The sequence below is a fragment of the Cricetulus griseus genome, chromosome 4 (genome assembly GCF_003668045.3).
Source record: "Cricetulus griseus strain 17A/GY chromosome 4, alternate assembly CriGri-PICRH-1.0, whole genome shotgun sequence".
NCBI classification, from domain to species: domain Eukaryota; kingdom Metazoa; phylum Chordata; class Mammalia; order Rodentia; family Cricetidae; genus Cricetulus; species Cricetulus griseus.
Genome location: NC_048597.1, coordinates 174,814,173 through 174,835,789, shown reverse-complemented (window position 1 = coordinate 174,835,789; position 21,617 = coordinate 174,814,173). Strand labels below are relative to the sequence as shown.

Here is a 21,617-nt window from a genome sequence, read left to right as displayed (position 1 = left end):
GGGACTGATCTAGACCCCAGGAACATAGGTTTCAGTGAGGAAACCTCGCAAATCTATGGGACCTCCTGTAGTAGTTCAGTACTTATCCCTAGCATAGGTGTGGACTTTGGGAGCCCATTCCAAATAGAGGGATACTCCCTGAGCCAAGACACAGGGGGGTGGGCCTAGGCCTATCCCAAAGGATATGATAAACTCTGATGACGCCCTATGGAAGGCCAGGGGGAGCAGAAAGGATATGTGATAAGGTAGGGTTTTAGTTGGGGGTGGTGGTGGTAGGGGAGGACGGGAGGAACAAGGGAACTGGGATTGTCATGTAAAACAATCTTGTTTCTAATTAAAATAAAAAAAATCTGCAAAAAAAAAAAAAAGAGTTTGATTTCAGCATGGGCTGATTGTGAGTTGATGACCAGCATAAACCACGTTGTGTGACCATGTCTCAAAAAATTAAAAAACAAAAGAAAGGAAAAGAATGTACATTCATCTTTTAGCTTAGTTTTCCTTCAGACAATTTAATAAAATGAATTGTTGATTTGAAATTAAGTCCTGCCACAATGATGCTGGAAGCGAACCCAGGGCCCAGGGTTACTGACCTGCACCTCCAGTGCAGATGTTAAAATTTTAATCATCTGTAAAATTGTAATACAAATATAAAAAAAAAGGGGAGTGTACAGGGAAGTAGAAATAACTGGCCTATTTTCCCAAGGGAAGATTACAACATGAAATTATGCTGCTGTTGTTTTAAATTTTTTTTTATTTTTTGAGACAGAGTTTCTTTGTGGCTTTGGAGGCTGTCCTGGAAATAGCTCTTGTAGATCAGGCTGGTCTCAAACTCACAGAGATCTGCCTGCCTCTGCCTCTGCCTCCTGAGTGCTGGGATTAAAGGTGTGCACCACCACCTCCTGGCCTTAAAAATATTTTGAATCCGGTTAAAATATAAAATTTATCATTATAACCATTTTATGCAAATTTGGGGTTTGTTTGTTTGTTTTTTCTTGAGATGTGGTCTCATTGTGTAGCTCTGGCTGGCTTGGAACCAGGATGGCCTGGAACTCACATACATCCACCTGCCTCATCCTCCTGAGTACTGGGACTAAGAGCCTGCCCCAGCACACCTTGCTTTGTAAGCATTTTTAGTATGTGGTGTAGTGGCTTTAGTAGGTTCCCACTCAGAAGTTGCCATCAGTGCCCTCTGTCTGCAGAACTCACCTGCAGAATTCTCTCAGTAAATGTCCCTATTAACCCCCTTACACTTGTAGTACCAAGCTGGGCTAGAAATCCTTTCATTGGGACTGAAATATCCCTGGGACATTTGAAAATGTCTGAATCATGAGTTCTTTTAGTTGTTGGAAGGTTATTGCCATGATCAGCTTCTCCCAACGGTTCACCTAGCTGCTGTCATCCACACTCACGTGAGTCCTACAGGGTTACTGTTTGGGTAGCAGTTGCTTTGGGAAGGTGAACGGCAGTGTCATGGTGATGGAGTACTGTATTTAATTAGTACATTTCTCTGGAAAAGCTCCCATGCATCCATCCTATTGCCTACGCAGTTCTGTTACTTGTATATTTTGTTTTGAAACTGGCTCTTGCCACATTGCCCAGTCTGGTCTTGAATTCCTTGGTCCAAGCAATCCTCTTATCTCAGCTTCTTGAATACAGATGTGTGTCACTGCAGTTGCTTCTTATCTAGTTGTTAAGGAGAAACAATGTGAAGATATCCAAATGCAAAGCCACTGTGGTTGATTGATGGCTGCCATTCAGTGTGCAGTGTCCTTGTAACCCTGGCTTTTAGTTCTCCACAGAGCAATGCTGTAGCCATCAAGAATAGTGAGTCCAGTTTACTGGAGCCTTTAAGCTACACTGTTTGATGTGTTATGATTGGGTTTCTCTTACACCAAGTTTACCTTTATAGTGTTTACTATAAAAATTGTGGGCTTTTTTTTTTTCAGAAATAAAATGATTACATTACAGGCTATGCTACATAAACTAGATGAAGAAAATATTGGAAAATCCACTCATTGGTAACAAAACTGCCTAATGGTTCTATTTAATTTTTTTCTTAGGAAGCATAATAAAGCTAATAAGTATGCATCAGAACTCTAATATTTCAATCTTTTCACTTCACTTGTTAGGAGCTTGTCAATTCCAAGCGATCTGGTATCTCCTGTCACTGCAGTGTATAGTATTTAATAGTTGACACATTTTCATCATTTCAATCTAGGTATTTTCCTCAGTTGGCTGTGTAAAACTGGCTCCAGACAATTGGGCTGGTGTAGTGTGGATTCTATGTAGGCCCTTCTCTGTGTTTTGGTAGTCCCCTAAGCAGGTGGTTTTAGTTGGTATTTCTTATATTACTAATTTGAGTCATAAAGGAAATTGAGATTTGAAGTATAGCCAAAGTGTAGTAAGAGGGAAAGTTTAGGGAGGTCCATTTTTATCACTCCCTTACCCCAAGCCCTATAAATCTCTGAAAAATAATTGTTTGTTTTTTTTAAAAAACAAACAAACAAACAAACATTTATTTCCTGATTCACAATGAACTTCAAAAAATGCAGTGGATATAGGAGACAGTATATGTTGTAGTTAAGTATGAAAACTCTGAGTTTGAATTGTATGCCTGTTGCTAATGCCATTTGAATGAGACAATTTGTGTATAGTCTTCTGCCTCAATGTTTCCATCAGTAGAGTGGAGATAATAATGGGACCTATCTTTTCAGATTGCTGCACACTTAAATGAGAGATCCAGAGAAGGCCGAGCACTGTGGCTGGCACTTTTCCATGGTGGCTGCTGGTAGTGATAATACTGACCTGTAGAAACTTTAAATTCTCATTTGCTACCCTTGTGTAGATGGAAGTTTCTGTCCTGCCTGGTCCCATAGCTGTTTAGTCCCAAATAAATACACAGAGGCTTATATTAATTATAAGCTGTTTGGCCTGTTGCTCAGGCTTATTACTATCTAGCTCTTACACCCTAAGTTAACCCATAATTCTTATCTGTGTTTAGCCATGTAGCTTGGTACCTTTTCTTAATGAGGCATTATCATCTTGCTTCCTCTGCATCTGGCTGGCAACTGACTCTCTGCCTTCCTCTTCCCAGAATTCTCCTAGTCTGGTAGCTCTACCTATACTTCCTGCCGGACTACTGGCCAATCAGTGTTTTATTTAACCAATACAAGTGACAAATCTTTACAGTGAACAAGAGCATTATCCCACATTACCCTTGTGTGGCCATGGAGCCCATTTTGAGGAACATCTATAAAAACAATCTCAGAATCATATTTGTACTCAACTTGGAGAAATCTTCACTATGCTGCATATTATATTTTTTTTATTTTCTAATCATCCCACTTATAAAATGTTATTATATCATGTTATCACAACATGATTCTCTGAAAGCTTCACAGTATTTTATCTGGTATTTTTACTGGATACAGTTTGTTTTTAGATTGTCACAGGATGTCACAGTTATAAACCCATTGTGCTGCTGGAAAGTAAGAGGACTGCTACAGGTGTGCCTTACATTGTCCCCTACAGACTCCTGTTTGTTTAGTCATTCATTGGCCAAGTCAGAACCCTAGGCAATTTCTCCTTTTCATTTTTTACCCCTCTGTGCTTTTCCCCTAGGCAGTGTTGTCTCTCAAGGTAAGGCAGAATCTATTGTGTACCTTTGTATTCCCTGGCATACTGGATACAGTGTCAAGGACTGAGTGGATTCTGGGTGCATGCTGACTGACGTATGAATGAGAGGAACTGAGGGCATTCAGTCAGGTTTCAGTGGGCTTCCTTGTTTCTCTCACCCAGAAGATGTGGGGTTCCAGACCAAGGGCATCTGTTTAATGAGTAGTTCTCTTAGAGATATTAAGATTTTGATGACTTAGCACCTTGGGTAGTTTGTGGCACTGAAATCAGAGTGATTAACAGGCCCAGTTATTCTGGACACATCCTTTGGTTCCAAAGCCAACCTCTCAGACTCTGCTTTGATCAGAGCTGCTGCACTCAGGCTTCAGAAGAGCAGGATGGTTAAGTCTTGAGATTACATTGGGCTGCCCATCAGCTAACAGTCACCCAAGTCACCAGAGGTGCTGCCCATTAGCTAACAGTCACCCAAGTCACCAGAGGGGACTGCCCACTATTTAACAGTCACCCAAGTCACCAGAGGTGCTGCCCATTAGCTAACAGTCACCCAAGTCACCACAGGGGGCTGCCCACTATTTCACGGTCACCCAAGTCACCAGAGGTGCTAGACATCAGCTAGCAATCACCCAAGTCACCACAGGGGGCTGCCCACTATTTCACGGTCACCCAAGTCACCAGAGGGGGCTGCTATTTAGCTAACAGTTGCCCAGCTTTTGTCTGTTCCCTAATGCAAATTCTTTGAGCCTTAGATTGTTAATGTTTTTTGATCATGAGTTCAGTCTCTAGATGTTAGAAATTAGTAGTGAATTTTCCATGTCTAATTCTTTCCTGAAGTACAGTAAAGAGCCCTGTCTGGATATTGGATAAAGTTTTCAGTGACATGATAGGTAGCATAATTCCATCCACATGGTTTTTTAAAGATTGAATATATCATTATTTAGGATTTTTAACTAGAGTCCATAAGAAGAGAGTAACTCTCAAGAGTTGTTTTCTGTTGTTTCCTTTATTTTAAGTGATGTTCATTAGGCACCAAGGTGGGAAAAGTCCTTGGAGGGAGTAGCAAAGATCATATCAGTTCCCAAGGCACCTCTGCCCCTGTGATATGACTTTAAAACCAACTAAAATAAATGTATGCTTAGAAGCTGGGATTCTAATAGATCACTATAGTAATGTGATTTATGAATTGAAAAGTAGAATCTCTGATGGGCATTTACATAAAGTGGGAAAATACATGAGTCATCCAATTAAATGCTGTTCAGCAGGCAAAATATTTCAAAACTGTAGGATTCTTTAAAACATAGCAAAATTGGCCTTAATGGTGAGAATGCAGATTGACACTGTCTTGAGAATCCTGAGTGATACTGTCTTGATTGGCAGCAGGCCATATAGACAAGAATGGTCCACGGTGATGTAATCACCTAGAACAGCGATTCTCAACCTGTGGCTCATGATCCATTTAGGGTTGCATATCAGATATCCTGCATATCAGATATTTAAATTACAATTAACTACAGTAGCAGAATTACAGTTATGAAGTAGCAATGAAATAATTTTTTGGTTGGTGTTGTTATTCTATAAAAGTTTAAAAATTAGAAAAATACTCCTAGAGATGGGGTTGGCGCGATGAAACATGAACCGTGGAGAGTACAGTAAAAGTAAAGTTTATTACAGGGTGGGAGAGGGAGAGACAGAGAGAGGGTAAGAGTGAAGAGCAGAGGGCAAAGAGGAAGAGGAAGGTAAGAGAGCATGAGAGTAAGAGAGAATAATTAGTGGTAGGGCACTGGAAACAGAAGAGAGAGGGAAACGAAGGGAGAGCGAGTGGAGAGAGAGACACAAAGGGAGAGAGCAAGCAAAGAGAGAGAATGAGGAGGTACATGCTTAAAAGGGGAAGCTTGCACATTCATACTGTGTCCTTTCGAGGCCCCTTGATGTAGCCATGACAAGGCCACACAATACAGGGCCTCTTTGAGCTGCCTAAGTATCTGCCTGAGTGCCAATATGCTTGTCCCACCCATTGTCAGGGGGCAGGGTCAGCATACCAGGTTCCAACAGTTGGGAACTGTATTAAAGGGTCACAGCATTAGGAAGGTTGAGAACCACTGACCTAGAGGGTAGGTTGTATGTACACTCTTTGATGTCTATATAATGAAAAAATTGCCTAAGTGGGTTTCTCAGACTGTGTGCCATTGCTGAGTGAGACATTGAAGTTAATTCCAGTCGAATTTACTATTATTGAAATTACTTATTTAGAACCACATAGTGCCCAGAAGCTTTGGCTTCCTCTCTCACCAGCCAACCTGCAGGTGTCAAATGGAAGCAGTGACCCTGCTCCTTCATATTTCCCCTGACATATATCTCGTATATTAAAAGTAGTTTTTAAATGGTTTTGATATTGACCTGAGAGCCAGGGTGCTTGTTTGATTTATCTTGACCTTAAATTTCCAATGAAATGAAGAGCATTTTCTTTGCAGCCAAGATCATATTTTAAACAAGCAACAAGACATCATCCTAATGTAAAATTAAATACTTACATATGGCTGGATTGCATTATGGTATCACTTGGCAAGCAGGGATAGTAATGTTTTCAGAAAATCAATGAGTATTTGTCAAATAAAATTAATTATGTATGCTTCCCCCTCTTCCCCTTCAGCACTCACCATTCTGGACTTGTTTCCTGCAGTAATATGTACTGTATTGATCAGAAGCTGGAGAACAAACCTGTGCCCAAGCTTCTCTTCTACACCTTTCCCACCTTTGCTCCCCCACACGTGCTCATATCCATTATGGCAATGATGGATTATTGGCATCTCACCAACATGACAGGATGTCACAGGTCGCTGAGCAGAGACTTTCAGACTGTGTTTCCACTTGAATTAACTATTATTGAAATAGTTTATTAAGATTGAAGTATTGATCTTTTCCCCCTAACTGTAGCTTAAGGGAAGGAAGAGGAGGCAGTAGTGTTTTTGAAAGACACTAAATTTCATTTTTAAAAATCTCATTTATTTAGCCTTTTCTTCTTCCTGTTTTATAGCCCCTATAGTTTTATTGCTTGGAAAAGGGTATCTTGGCTTTATTTTTATGACAGTATAATTATACTTCAGAAATGCACTTGATTACTATGGGTAACAAAATTGTTCTACTATATTGGTTTGGCCAATATTGCTATACAAACAACTTTTCAGTCAATTGAGTCTGGTAAAAATCAATACATTATGGTAATATTTCAAGTAAGAATTTGCTGAATCTAAATGTTTCAACACATTCTGTTTCAAGGAAAAATAATTTTGAGATAGCAAGACTTCTTTGTAATATTTTATGTTAATAAAATGCTTTGTTTATGGAGAGATTTTAACTCCCCAGCGACAGTGCTTGTGCGCAGGTTCAAGCAGCATTCACATGCATCCGTTAACAGAGGTGGGAGAGATGCTGCTTCCAACTGAAGTCAGTTCTCCTGCTGCATCAAGAGGCCACCATCTGAGTGTGACGCCTTCCTGCATCATACCCCCTTTTCATTTATGAGGGTTTTCATAGCACAAATAATAAAAACCTAAAGACAGATATTGGGGTTTAAGGTGAAGATCAGAGGAGCAAAGCAGCCAAGCTACCAGAGAGCTCTTACCTCTACTAGGGCTGGGGTGAAGCTGACCTCAACGTGTCTGGAGACTAATTGCTAGAAGACTCAATACTGAATGCCTTGTCCCTATCTTATATACTTCTCTAGTGCTTGAATTAAAGGTGTGAACTCTGTTTCTCTTTTAGACTGAGTCACTCTCATGTAGTCCTGGGATTAAAGGTGTATGCCACTACTGCACAGCTTCTATGGCTGACTAATGTGGTTGGCTTTGCATTCTGATCTTCAGTGGCTTTATTAGATCATAAGCAATATATCACCACAGGTTGGTCGCACCCCCCCCCCATGTTAAGTTGACAGAGACATAAGTTCAAAGGAACAAATATGGACAGCTAATGAGGGCCTGGCAGTTGAACCTCTTTGTACTTCCTTCATTTGTTGACCTGCAAGTTCTGAGCATGTGTGGTGTCAAGTGCCCCATGTCCTGAGAGATACAGAAGTTAATCAAAGGTGATACAAGACTTCAGGTTAGACTGTGCATCTGCATGTGTGGGCCACCGGCTCTAGGGGCATAAGGGACAGATCAGGAACATACTTGTGGAGGAACTGACACTTGATGGAGTTGGCTTTTACCCACTGTAGAGAAAATAAAAGAAATCCATGGAAGTGGCTGTTGCTGCTGTTGTACAGTTTGCTATGTTCTGAAGGCTAATTGCTTCTCTCCTTATCTCTGTGAGTCATATTCTCTCCCTAATGTTCTTCCACTATGTGTCCCTCCCTGTAAGACATTCATGTTTGAGTCATCTTGATAGCAGTTCTCCCAGTGCCTGTCTACACTAAGTACCAAGTGTTTCTAGAGCCAACCTGCAGAGTCAGGGTCTTCACACAGGGTAAATACAAGGTGTTAACTCATGGCAGGTACTTCAGTCAGGGTTTCTATTGCTGTGAAGAGACACCATGACCACAGAAACTCTTTAAGGGAAAACATTTCATTGGCACTGGCTTACAGTTTCAGAGGTTGAGTCCATTGTCGTCATAGCAGGACAGGGCAGCATGAAGTCAGACATGTTGCTGGAAAAGGAGCTAAGAGTTCTGCATCTTGACCCACAAGCATCAGAAGGAGACTCTGTGCCATCCTGGGTGTATCTTGAGTACACATGAACCCTCAAAATCCACCTCCATGGTGACATTTTCTCCAGCAAGGCCACATCTACTCCAACAAGGCCATACCTCCTAGTAGTGCCACTCTCTATGGCCCAAGCATTCAAACACATTGGGCATTCCTATTCAAACCACCAAAGTAGGATAACTCTAGAACTACCTAGCATAAGCAGAAAGACATAGCTCTTGCTCAAAACTCCTGAGAAAAGAATTGTCCCTCCGACCTAGGCATACGCTGACTGCAGATATCCCCCTGAGTCTGAGAGAGCTCATAAAGAGCCTCTAAATACAGCACCCAGCAGCCATAAATATCTTATGTCAGATCTGTATTGTTTTACTGTTAATTTTTTTTTCCCCCAAGACAGGGTTTCTCTGTATTGTTTTGGAGGCTGTCCTGGAACTAGCTCAGTAGGCCAGGCTGGCCTCGAATTCACAGAGATCCGCCTGCCTCTGCCTCCTGGGTGCTGGAATTAAAGGCATGCACCACCAAAGCCAGGCTTGCTGTTAAATTTTATCTTGTTATGTATTCATTTGTTCACTGAACTAGTAGTTACTGTCATTATGTGCCAGGGCTGTTCAAATACATGCAGCCTAGTAGCAAATAAAACAGTCTAGGGTCCCAAACAGAGGGTCCTCAAAGAAATAAATGCCAAAGTAAGATGATACTTGTGGGTGCTATGAAGTATGGAAAAGAGGTGCCTGAGGAAGACTTAACTGAAGAAGTGATATTTGAGCTGAGACCTGGAGGATAGTCAGAAAATCTGGGGAAAGGGCCTTTCAGAAAGAAGGGACCACTCATGCTAAAGCCCTGTGATGGGCACAGGGGTGCCCAGACAGGCCAGTGTGGTTGGAGCAGAGAAAGCCTGGGAGAGAGGACAGATGGACAGGGACTAGTGACACCAGGCCTTTAGACCTGGTGAAGAGGATGGTTTCTTGCTTTTTACCAGTGAGGAAAAGCGTGGAGGGGTGAAGTGGCATTTCTGAGGTCAAAAGTACAGTCTGGAGCTTCTGACCCTGGACCAATATCTGGGGGTACTTCTTAAGCCATGATTTTTCTCTGTCATTTACTCTCTGGATTTTATAATTTTTAATGCAGATTCCTTATTAATGTGAAATAGAAGTTAATGTATATCAATGGGGAACTATGTCCAGTGGTTAATTTTAGAAGCTCTTTAGTAATTGCTAGCACATTTTTGGCCGACTGTTAGAACAGCATGACTGGCTACTGGTCTACCCTTTGGGTCTCTTTACTTATCAAAAGCACAGAATTTAGTAATTGAATCCCTAGATTAATTATATGGTTGTACAAATGGAGGTGGTGTATTTCTTGACTCCTAAGACATACTAAAATTTTAAGTCTATTTTGCAGTAGTTGATATGTTAGAAAATTGTAGTCTCTTTGTTGGCATATTGCACAAGTAAGTATTTGTAAACCACAGTGTCTAGGGCATTTACTTAAATTGCCTTTTTGGAAAATAATTCACTGGAAAGTCCAAAAGGCATTTACTGTATATAACTTTGTGCCACCCCCACCTCTCCCCAAGCCCTTGCTCTGGTGTTGGCTATTTTGGCATAAGAGACCATGTTCCTGATAAATTTCTGGCTTTGTGGATTGAAACATGTTCAGCCTCTGACATACACCTTAACATGGGATTGCAGGAACAGTTACTAAGCTAGACGGGGTAGCAGTAAGAGGCTAGGGTATAGATATTGAGCTTAAAGTCATTTTGTTTTATTTGTTTGTTTGTTCATCTTAGCATTAATTTGCTTTTCAGTGTGACTTTGTATAATATCTTCTTGACCATAATATTTCCATAGTTTCCCTTGTGAGAGTTCATTACACAAAAGCAAAGTATTTGGTGTTAGAACACAGCGTGTGGTTTTGTTTTTTGAACTCACATAATATAATGAAAACAGTGTTCTGACAAAATTAGAACTTGCTTTCAGGCACAATCAATACAGCACTTTAACCAGCTTGGTTGTATTTGGAAAATACTATGTGTCAGCCCTCAGCACCCTGGTTCTGCTCCAGCTCTGCCTGTAGCAGAGGAAAGGAGCAGGGTTCTCAGTGAGGAAATGTAAAGGTTTGATTAAACCTTAATTAAGTTTTCAGAACACCTAGCTAAGAACTATGAATAAGATATGTTTTTACATTGTTTCAGCAACAAAAACTAGAGCAAATGACACTTTGTAGTGTGGTGGAAAATGATACATGGAACAAAATCTCAGAATGACTCTACCACAGACACTCACACTGAGTTAAATTTGGGTACATTAGTTATTTCTTCCCCCTTTTAGCTTTTAAAAAAGATAGTTCTTTTTAAAATGAATCTAAGTGAATGTTTGTAGAATAAGGTCTGGGATAACTGAGGGAAAGGGCCAATCAGCAGCTTCCCCGCAGCTTAAAAGGCACAAGTAAAAGGGCTCAAGGTCCTACCTGTACAGCCAGGACTCAGAGGTAGCTGGGCTTCTGTTTCTTACTTCACCAGGATGTCGGAAACGGCTGCGCACGCAGGCTTCCAATCCTCATTTGACTGAAGACAAACTGCAGCCCTGAGAAAATGGATTTCCTGAAGATTCAGAGCAGTTCACCTCCCAAGCCCATGTTTCCTTATTTCTTAGCCTGACTCTCTGTGCCTTTCCTTTAAAATAGTTAAAAGTAGTTGCAGTTTGGTTTTAGGCCCCTCAAATGAGCAGAGTGTGTTTCAGCTGCCAGCCTTTTCAGGAGACTGCTGCTGGACTCAGTGGTGTAATTTTTTGCACAGGCTCATGTATCATACTGATAGCCCATGCCAGTTAGTCACTGTCTCTCATCCCTTCTCCTTTCTGGGAACCTGAGCTCTTTGAAGGAGCACTTGGACCCAGTGTCAGACCTGTTGATGCTGACCTCTGACCCATAGTCGTTTCTTATGGTTCCCTGCTAATTTGATGCACAGTGGTTTTGTTGTTGTTGTGACTCGTGGGTATTTTCCATCCTTCTGTGGAATCATGTTAGTGTTTGGGCTTGCTGGTCTGTATAAGGCAGTTAGTCCCCACTCCACCACATTCACCCTCTCCTTTCCCTTCTTCAAAGCATCTGCTTTTGAAAGTGCCTGTGTCTGTGTTAGGTTGCACTGTCCTAAATGGGTTAGAAGCTATGATCTTCTGACTGATCTCTGAGGACTCTGTAAAGCAAAATGTTACCTTCAAGGAGAACATTCTGACACAATATGTATGTTGTTAGATGTCACTAAATTGATAATAAAAAGTATGCTATGTTCTCAAAGGACAGTGCCACAGAACGACAACCAAGTGTGGGCCACCTTCATCCCCCCTGGCTGGTTTGAAGGCACTGCAGGTCTGGTGGCAGTTTGTGTTTCTTTTTTACGTCAAAGTAACAAGTCTTTTCTGGTTTATTTTGACCTGGTCATGATGTGTCCATTCCACAAACTCTGTTATGCACAAAAGTGCACAAAATGAAGATAAAGTGCCTCTCTCCGGCCTGACAAAAGCCATTCCTTTGCAGAATGGTAGCTGTAGTGAAAGTAAATAAATGAATGGACAGCAATCACAGCCTAGTTGATGGAACTGTTCAATTAAAGCACAGGCATTTACATGGTGTAATTTCCCTAAATTGCCAATGAGCCCCTTTAGACACAACCAGTGTTCAAATTGATTTCAGCATTGATTTTGGCTGAAGCTGATAAATTTCTGCTTGTTAGTTAAAGTAATTTTGCAGAAGACTTTGTACTGCAGTATTGAAGTGTTCATTTAGCTGATGGTTAAAAGAGGAGTTATTTACAGAGGCCTCTACTGTTGTTCTGAGATGGGACAATTCCCCAATCATCTTTTACTTTTAATTTTTTAGGCTTCAGTATACCAATCAATAGGTGATTGAAACTGATTAAAACTTATCCAACCAGCTGCCTATGGCAGTTTAATTAGAAGCCGGGTGATTCTTAAATTAAACGTCTTGTTCTCATCGTATCGCCATCTTCCAGAAGAGTGGGGGGCTAACAGTGCTGAAAACTTAAAACTTCAGCTTTGTAAGATAGCTCATGAACATGAAACTGCCTGAGAACAGTTCCTCAGTCGATCCAAAAACACACATGGGGCAGGAAGGGCTGTGTTTGCTTTTAGGTAAGAGGTAGTCTGTATTGAAATACAAAGGGCCATTTCTTTGTGCCTGTGTTTTGTGCTTTGACTTCCTGCATATGGCGGTGGGTGCTGTGTGTCTTTAACACACAGTAGGTGTGAAAGAGCCATCAAAATAGTCTGTGTGTCTCTGGCTTTGACACTGTCAAATCAAATATTTTTCACTCTGTTTTAAGGTCTTAAGTCTCCACTGGATGGTTCACAAGTCTTACCACGTACACCCATGTTGACTTTTCCACAGCATTGTGAGCATGATTGTTGGAGAGACTTTTGTCATTCCCTCCACTTCTGAAGCTCCCCACACTTGTTTTTATCTAGTGTAAGACAGTCTCTTGGTTTGTAATGGAAGCAGGTTGATATTTCTGTCATAAGGGACATATTACATCTGGCACTACAGGGAAGGGAATAAATGGCTCACTTTTCAGAGGTGCATTTACTCTTTGACCCACTAGGGTACTATTTAGTGTTCTAGAAGAGGTAATTTAGTAAATTGCACCCCAGTGGCCTGAAAAAGTTAATGCAACCCTGAAAAGTGAGGCATTCGATCGATTTCTCCTATTGCTTTTTAAAAATCAGCACCGACCATATCCAGAGAGCCAGAAGACTGTTGGAAAGAGCTCCAGAAGCAGCCAGTTCACACTCACACAAAGCTTGGGTTTGGCTTCTGAGGACCCAGATCCACTTCCTTCTCCATGTTTATCAAACAGAAATTTGAAACAGCTGTAAATCTCACCAGGCCTTGACTCCTCAAAGACACCTCCCTGACAAGTTTTTGTACAAAGCCTTTTCAGGAGACTGCTGCTGGACTTTGTATAAAAATACTTCCTTGCCAGACTTCCCCCTTGTGTTCCCCAACCCCAGCTCCCAGTGCCAGCAGATCTGGGCTGCCCTCAGCCTTGGTCAGAGAAGCTTGTTTTCCAAGTGGGCAGCAACCAATGTAGAGATGCATGACTCACCAGAGTCCTAAGAAGGAGAGGACCAGTGCTTAGGCCCGAATGGGACTCCTGGTTTAACCCCACCAGCAAGGTCTATGGGTGTCAGAGCATGGGAGGAGTGCCGTAACAGGCTGGCTTCTGGATGTGATATGTCTATGGTGATCGTAACAGCAACAGTGGTTACCAGCACAAGATCAGGCCAGCAAAACCTCTGGCATAAATGACATAGGATAGGTGCTGCCCATGCTTACTGAGGAGCTGTTGGCAGTAGATGGTTGGTCATTCTTTGAGGATGTATTCACTGATAGGTTTCCCATGCTCCAGTGGTTGGTCCCACACCCATGTGCATATGGGCAGCAAGCTTAATTGGACTTTGTGGGTTAGTTAGAGGTGGGGGATGAAGATTGAAGATGAGAAATGGGAGTACAAATGGTCATATTTTGTTGTATACATGTATAAAATTCTCAAAATAAGGAAAAATTGAAAAGTTCATAAACCATACACAACCATCTTTGTGGCCAGTTTGGGAGAAGTGATTTACTGCCAACTTTACAAGGAACTATGAGTAGCGATTACCCTGTACTCAAGGCATTCCTGGAGAGGGGTCCCTATCTGGCTAATCCTTGGAGTGTTCCTATTTCCCCACATGCATTGCTTAGCCACTCAGCCTCCTTCTCCTGCTGTGATGTCTCTTGCTTCCCTGCTTTGCCCGTTGCCTTCCTTCGCAACCTTTGATTGAGAGTTCACTGTGTGGGGAGCTTCCCCCATCTCAAAGGTATTTAGGCCATATATTAAAAGACATTACTCTAGTTAATGTGGAGAATGTTAGAGGCTCAAAGCAGGCTGCTTCAACTTACAGAAGAAATATGGAGGCTTAGCAACAATAACTTCGAGGGAGGTATGAGATGAGAAGGGGTGTTTCACCCAAGTAAACAGAGAGGAGCGAACATGAGGCTGCTCTCACCTTTCTCTGACTAAAAATCTTTTTAACCCAGCCAACTTACCCAGTGTCTTATGTTAGGTTGATATATGAGGCTATATAAACCAGCATCTTGAAATTAATATCTGTAACCTAATAACATGTTTGGTTTCGTGTGTAAAGAGTTGGGCATGTTGCTTAAGCACAGATTATCTTACAGTCTGTAGTCAGGCTTCTGTAATGGGTGTTTAGGCAGAAGAAGGTTGGCATAGCTCCCTATTTGAAGCTTCTCTCTACAACTGCTATTTACTTTGGATTTTCTGTTCTAACAGCCACAGCCTGGCTAATGTGTTTATCTATTATGGAAGGCAACAACTGTCAATGTGGATTTCCCTGAAACTGCTTGATTTTTTTTTTCCTCCCTGTGAATCACGATGGCTATTTTAGTGTGTAACAGTACTCCTTAAAATTCTTCAGCTGACTGTTCATCCCACCCTCCAAAGAAAAGGACCAAGCATTAGACTAGCGTCTTCATTGGCCAGCCCTACAGCTACTTGGCATATGGTTGCTGGTGATGCCATTGCAATTCAAAGAATGACATGCAGAGAAATTAATTAAAATAAAACAGCAGAAAGTGCTTGGTTTTGTCCAGGCATCCATGCTTCAGTAAGGAAGGGCTCACTTGTATTGTCTTCAGATTTGGCTGCCTAGGAGTTTGGGATGCAGTTTCCATTAAATCAAGAACTGGTCCTCTGGGTGGTTCCTTAGGTCTTGGGGTTCTCTCTCCTCCATCTCTTTCTTGTGATTGGAAATGGAAAAACCTACTTTACAGAAAGACTTCTATCCACATTTAAAAAGTTTACATGGAGTCACAAGAACATTTATTTTTACTTTTTTGTTTGTTTGTTTGAGACAATGTCTCCTCATGTTAGCCCAGGCTGGCCCTAGACTATTTACCCTTCTAACTTTGCCAGCATAGCAGGTATGTGCTACCACATACCTGAGTGAAAACACAGGTGCTTTTATGATGGATGAGTGGATAGATATAAGATAGATAGATAGATAGATAGATAGATAGATAGATAGATAGATAATAGATGTCCTTTAAATAGCAATTAAAACACCATCTGTAAATATGGAAACTGATGCTTCCATCTCGGGGTGGTTTAATGACTGCCATTGGTTTTGATAAGGGGTACATTTAAAAACTGAGTCTGAATGTGGCCGCTCTTAGTTAAGAGCTCTGCTAATCAGGATGGAGAATTGCCTAAGTAAAGTGGATGACCAGCCCTAAATCCCCCTTTAGGCAATGGTTTGTCTTCTTCCAATTAAACTTTTCATCAAATCTTCCATGTTTCTCCTTGGTCCTACCTTCTGGCATCCAGCCCTGGTCTGATATATAGCCTTGGAAGCTCCAGGACTATGGAAAGAAAGGCAGATATCTGGGTACCTCCCAGTGACACCATTGTCTGAAGAGCAGAGAACCTGTTTTATTATCCCGGAGAGTAGCTGCTATCTGAGCAGCCAGCTAACACAGTGGCTGGCCTTGTAACTTTTGTTTATTTTTGTTTTGTTTTGGTTTTTGGTTTTTTGAGACAGGGTTTCTCTGTGTAGCTTAACAGAAGTCCCTTCTCACATCCTTGGCCACCTCCTTTTTCTCTCCCTGGCCTCAGTTTGGATAGGAAGCTGAGAGCTGAAGAGATGGCTTATAGGTTAAGAGCACTGGCTACTCTTTCAGAGGAACCTGAGTTCAGTCCCCAGCAACCACATGATGGCCCACCACCATCTGTAATGAGATCTGATGCCCTCTCCTGGCCTGCAGGAAGAACACTGTATACAAAATAGGTAGATAGGTAGGTAGGTAGGTAGATAGATAGATAGATAGATAGATAGATAGATAGATAGATCTTTAGCTAGGAAGCTGATCACCTCTCACACCTGCCTTCTGTGCCCCTCAACTCAAGTCTCTCTCATTTCTTGTGGGGGACATTGCAGCAGTTTCTCAGCATATCCTCAATTTCAGTCTCACAATCTAGCAGCTAATGTGCATTCTCAAATATTAGCTCCCTGCTTCTATCCTGCCTTCTACAATTTGGAATAAAAGCCAAAGACCTTACCATGGCCGAAGCAGTGTGACACAGCCCAGCCTCCCAAGGTCTCTTTGGCACCTGTCCCTCAGTCAAGCCTGTTGTTCATTCCTCTTTCACACACATCTCCACCCTGGGCCTTTGAACTTGTTACGCTGCTTGCACAAGATGGTGTATTAAGATGAAAAGAGGTGATTGGAATTAAGACATTCTGAGGTTTTTATATTGTTTGGAAAAGGCTAGGGAATGCTTAACTTTGTATTTTAAGTCTGCTCCAATTCTAAAAGTGGTATAGATGACAGCAATGTAGTAGACAGAGTGAAGGAGACGGTATGAAACAAACGAATAAAGTGGTGGGAATGAATCCCAGATACATCAGTAATTATAATAAGCACAAATGAAGATCACCACTTCATACATTAGTTAGACTGAGTTTTTAAAAATATAGCTATTTGCTATTTTAGATTAGGTTAGATGAAATTCTGAAAGCACAAAGACACAATAAAGTTAAAAGGAAAAGATGGGGAAAGATAGCATACAAACACAATAGTAGCAACAACAAAACCTTTTTTTTTCTCAAAAGCTTATATATTGGTTTATGACAAACTAAAAGGCAAAAAATATTAGGGATAAGAAAGGACTGCTATGTGATGGTATATGGAAAGGAGACTGGCTTAGCAACCATAATTAGTATGTAATTGATAATATCACCTTAAAATGCATGAAACAAAATCTTATACAATTACCCAGAACATTTGATAAATCCACAAAGTGGGAAAATATCTCTCAACAATCAACAATTGAGCAATCAGATAAAATTAGTCTGTAAAATATTTGGGGGTTATTTTTATTCATGTGTTTGAATGTGATTGCATGTCTGTACATGTACCACATGGGTGCAGTTGCCTGAAGAGGCCAGAAGAGGTTGTCATCCCCCAGAACTGGAGTGACACATGGTTATAATCCACCCAGGGTGATGCTGGGAACCAAACCCATGTCCTCTGCAAGAGCAGGGGGTGCTCATGTACCGAATCATCCCTCCAGCCTGACGTGGGAGATCCTGGCTCACAGGCACAGTGATTGTGTATAGAAATGTACACCAATTAAAGTGAAATATATATATATATATATATATATATATATATATCATTTTTCAGGCACACAACATTTATTTAAAAAAAAAGAAAACAAAAATCTGATTATTACTAGGGCATAAAGCAAATCTGAGTCCTGTCTGTAACATACAGCTCATGTTTTCTGGTAACAACAATTATTTAAACAGTCGTATATTGGGACATTGAAATGCATAAGTCTGAGTAACTTATTTTATCACAATAAAAATATTTACAATTGAACAGAAAAAAGAAAGGCCAAGTGTGAAAGCAGGGGACACAGCTATATATTCAATATAAACAGTATATTATTATATATATTGTATATGTGGTGTTTATTAGAATGACTAACAGGCTGTGGTCCAGCTAGTCCAACAATGGCTGTTTACCAATGGAAGATCCCACGATCCAGTTGTTGTTCAATCCAAAGGCTGGATGTCTCAACTGGTCTTCAGAATTCTGAAGAAGGTCTAATGCCAGTGAAGGAGTGGACTTGCCAGTGAGAGCAAGCAGGCAAAAAGAGAGCTTCCTTTTTCCATGTCCTTTATTATAGGTTGGCGGCAGAAGTTGTGACCTGGGTTAAAGTGAATCTTCCCACCTCAAAAGATCTGAATTAAAAGTGTATCTTCCCACTTCGAATGATTTAATTAAGGAAAAAAAAAAGTCCCTCACAGGTTTCTCACATTCAAACATTTACACCAGACTGTTATATATTGTGCCATCCTCAGGTGTCTGTATTGTGTGTTCAGTTTTATGGGGGACTAGTCTCAAAAGACAAAGTGGAGCACACAGGGAGAAGCACTAAGAAATGCCTCATACAAATGCTACCTCCCTTCGCTCTTTGGAACAGGTAATTACTGTGGCAACAACAAACTAATTTGAAGCGTTAGCTGTTAATTAAAACATTGCAGAGGTGTATAGTTGTCTTTTGGTGTAACCAGAGCCTCCATTCAGACTTCATTAATCACTTTACAGTTAATGTGCTGAGGAAGGTCAAGACAATTGAGATGTACTATCCACCGAAAGTAAACAAACTCTTTCTCCAGGTAGGATGCTGATCACAGAGTTGAGGGAGTTGGCTCAGCTCATGCCTGGCATTGCCTTTGTCATCCATTTCTCCCTGATGATTAAATGTGAAATCCGCCCTGTCACCAGACTGTAAACCAAGCCACAAGGCTTCTTTATTGCTCGAAATGGAACCCAAACTTGCATGGATGAATTAGCGTCCGTCATAATTAAATCATCAAGTCTCCCTTTTAATTCACTTGGAAATGGGAGACCTTTCTTTTGGGAAAGAGATCGGCTTCCTTGACAAGCTAATTAAGTTGCCAAACTGCCCAGTGAGGTGTATGTATGCTGGGCTCTCAGCTAATCAAGTTCTTATCGCCACAGCTGGTCTCAGAAGTCCATGTGTTCAAAGTACCAGCTCTGTTCTCCCCACAAAGCAAATTTTTGTCATACTTTAGTCCTTGACTAGTGATCTACTACTCAGACTTTTAAGTAACTGAAGTTGGGTTGGGCAGTGATGGAGCACGCCTTTAATCCCAGCACTCGGGAGGCAGAGGCAGGTGGATCTCTGTGATTTCCAGACCAGTCTGGTCTATGAGAGTTAGTTCCAAGCCACAGAGAAACCCTGCCTCAAACCCTGCCCCCCCTCAAAAAAAAAAAAAAGCTGAAGTGGAAACATCTATGGTATACCAGTGGAAATAATGTTATTATTTTATATTATATATTGAATTATTTATGTTTATGTGGAAAAAGCATCTAAATTCCTCACATATATTTTAAAGGATCGTGGTCCAACAACTTCTGAATCCACTGGGGAAAATATGGTATATACTATATACTAGTATAGTGTAAGTAGACACTGTCCCTGTCACATCTCAGCCACTAGCTGAGTGATGGGAATGTGTGAAATTCTCCATGGAGCAGATGCAGTTCTACCTAGTTCATTTGCTTTTGGTACTTTTGTGGGTTTGCAGTTACAATATCTGCTTGGGTCATGTAGTTCATTTTAATTTTTTTTATATAAAATAGCTTGTGTCCCAATAGTGAGAATATATAGTTCATGCAGTGTGTAGTAAAAGGCCCTACCCATTTCATTTATACACATTAGGTCTTGATAGAAAATTACTTTATTTCTGCACACCTTGATTTCTTACTTTCAATGAATGAATGAATGAATGCTTTCTTCTTTTTCTTTCTCTTGTGCTGGGGATCTAACACTGTGCATTGTATATGTTGGCCAAGTAGTTACTCCACAAGCTGTATCCCCAATCCTATTACTATTTCTTAATCTAGGTTCTGCTACTTCAGTGTATCTGAGTATCTTAATTACTTTTCTGTTATGTTGATAAAACACCATTACCAGGGCAGCTTTAAAAATAAAGCATTTAATTCATGGCTATGATTTTAAAGGGATAGAGTCCATGGTGGTGGAGCATGGGTATGGCAGCAAGAACAGCTGAGAGCTTATAACTTGAACTGCAATTTGGAAGCAGAGTGAGAGACACTGGGAATACTCAAATCCTGCCCCAGTGACACACCTCCCCCAACAAAGCTACACTTCCTAATCCTTCTCAAACAGTATCACCAACTGGAAACATTGAAACCTATGCACCTTTGAGAGCCATTCTCATTCAAACACCACACTGACCCTACTTCTCTGTTTAAGGGTCCCTTGGTTGTGACAAGGGACCAGCAGCTGCTCTAGAAAGGATTAAAGGTCACTCTTTTAAGAATATGATTTTCAGGGGGCCTGGAGAAATGGCTCCGTGGTAAGAGCACTGGCTGCTCTTCCAGAGGACCTGGGTTCAATTCCCAGCACCCACATGGCAGTGACTACTATCTGTATGAGGCTTATGCTCAAGCCTCATACTGGTATTTCTTACGAAAAATTATATTAAAAGCCATAGTCAGAACTCATCCTGTGATTGGTGATTATTTTGATGAATTACAGTGATATAATTTCTCTGTTATGTACCTCAAAGAAAAGCAAAAACCTTCATTTTGCTGCTTATACATGACTATAGACACACACAACGACACAACAAGGGATCTAGGGCCAGAAAACCTGATGTAATTTTAAGGTCTAGATCTGCCAGTGCACTTGGGCATTGGGCAAATGCTAACTTCCCCATGCTTCAGAGCTCTGTCTTTGAGAGGAGAGTGATGATAACAGTGTGACTCTCGAGCAATATTTTAAGATACATAATCACTTCGTAAACCATTTAGCACTTCAGAAATGTATGTTGCTAGCGTGGGTCATTTGCCTTGAAGGTACCAGGTATATCCCCCATTGTTGCAAAAAACGTTTGGGTTGACACTATGTCTTTAGCCACTCTGGAGGTTACCTAATTATATCAAGTAATTTTCTTTCTTTTTTTATTCTTCTTATAGAGCATATCATGTCCCAAGTGGGAAAATTTTAGCTGTAAAGGTAAGCATTGTCTATATTTTATGTGAATTTGTATGTGGCTGACCTTGGTGTGTGTTGTGTGTGTGTGGGGGGTGGTTCATATGGCATATGTACACATGGAAATTAGAGGAGGATGCGGGGTAACCTGCTCTATCACCCTCTACCTCATTCCTTTGAGACAAGGTCTCTCACTGAACCTAGAAATAGACTGATCCTCCTATCTCCTCTTGCGGTGCTGAATTTACAGCAAGCAGCTATGCAGGTATTTTATGTGAGTACTGGGGATTTGTGCAGCAAGTACTCTTGCCTGCCGAGCCATCTCCTCAGCTCTGTGTTGTGAAATCCTTGATGCTCACTGATTTCCTTTCCCTCTCAGTTTAAATCACCGGTATGCCAACACACTTTTCAACAGTAGGCTGTTTGCTGACACACAGTCAGACCCTCTTGCAGTCTGGCAGTGACCTGCCTTGATAGACACGCTCTCTGTTCCAGCTGTCAGCTACTGACTTCTTGCCACACCCTGTCTCTGGTCTCTCCCCAGCTCCCCTTTGATGAGAGCACCCCACTAACTGAGTGGTATTTTCCTATGTGTTTAGTTATTTGTTTGTTTGATATCAAAAGTCTTAGATTATTATACTGCTTTT

At 41.1% G+C, this 21,617-nt stretch overlaps 1 protein-coding gene across 6 annotated transcripts in view; it reads left to right on the top strand.

The window, feature by feature from the left end:
* Map2k5 (mitogen-activated protein kinase kinase 5) overlaps nt 1-21,617 on the top strand; it is a 225,508-nt gene that overhangs the window by 53,886 nt on the left and 150,005 nt on the right. For all 6 annotated transcript variants that reach the window (XM_027414796.2, XM_027414793.2, XM_027414795.2 and 3 more), the window contains exon 9: nt 20,955-20,994. In XM_027414796.2, coding sequence (XP_027270597.1) covers nt 20,955-20,994 — 40 coding nt within the window. The remainder of the gene's footprint in view (nt 1-20,954; nt 20,995-21,617) is intronic.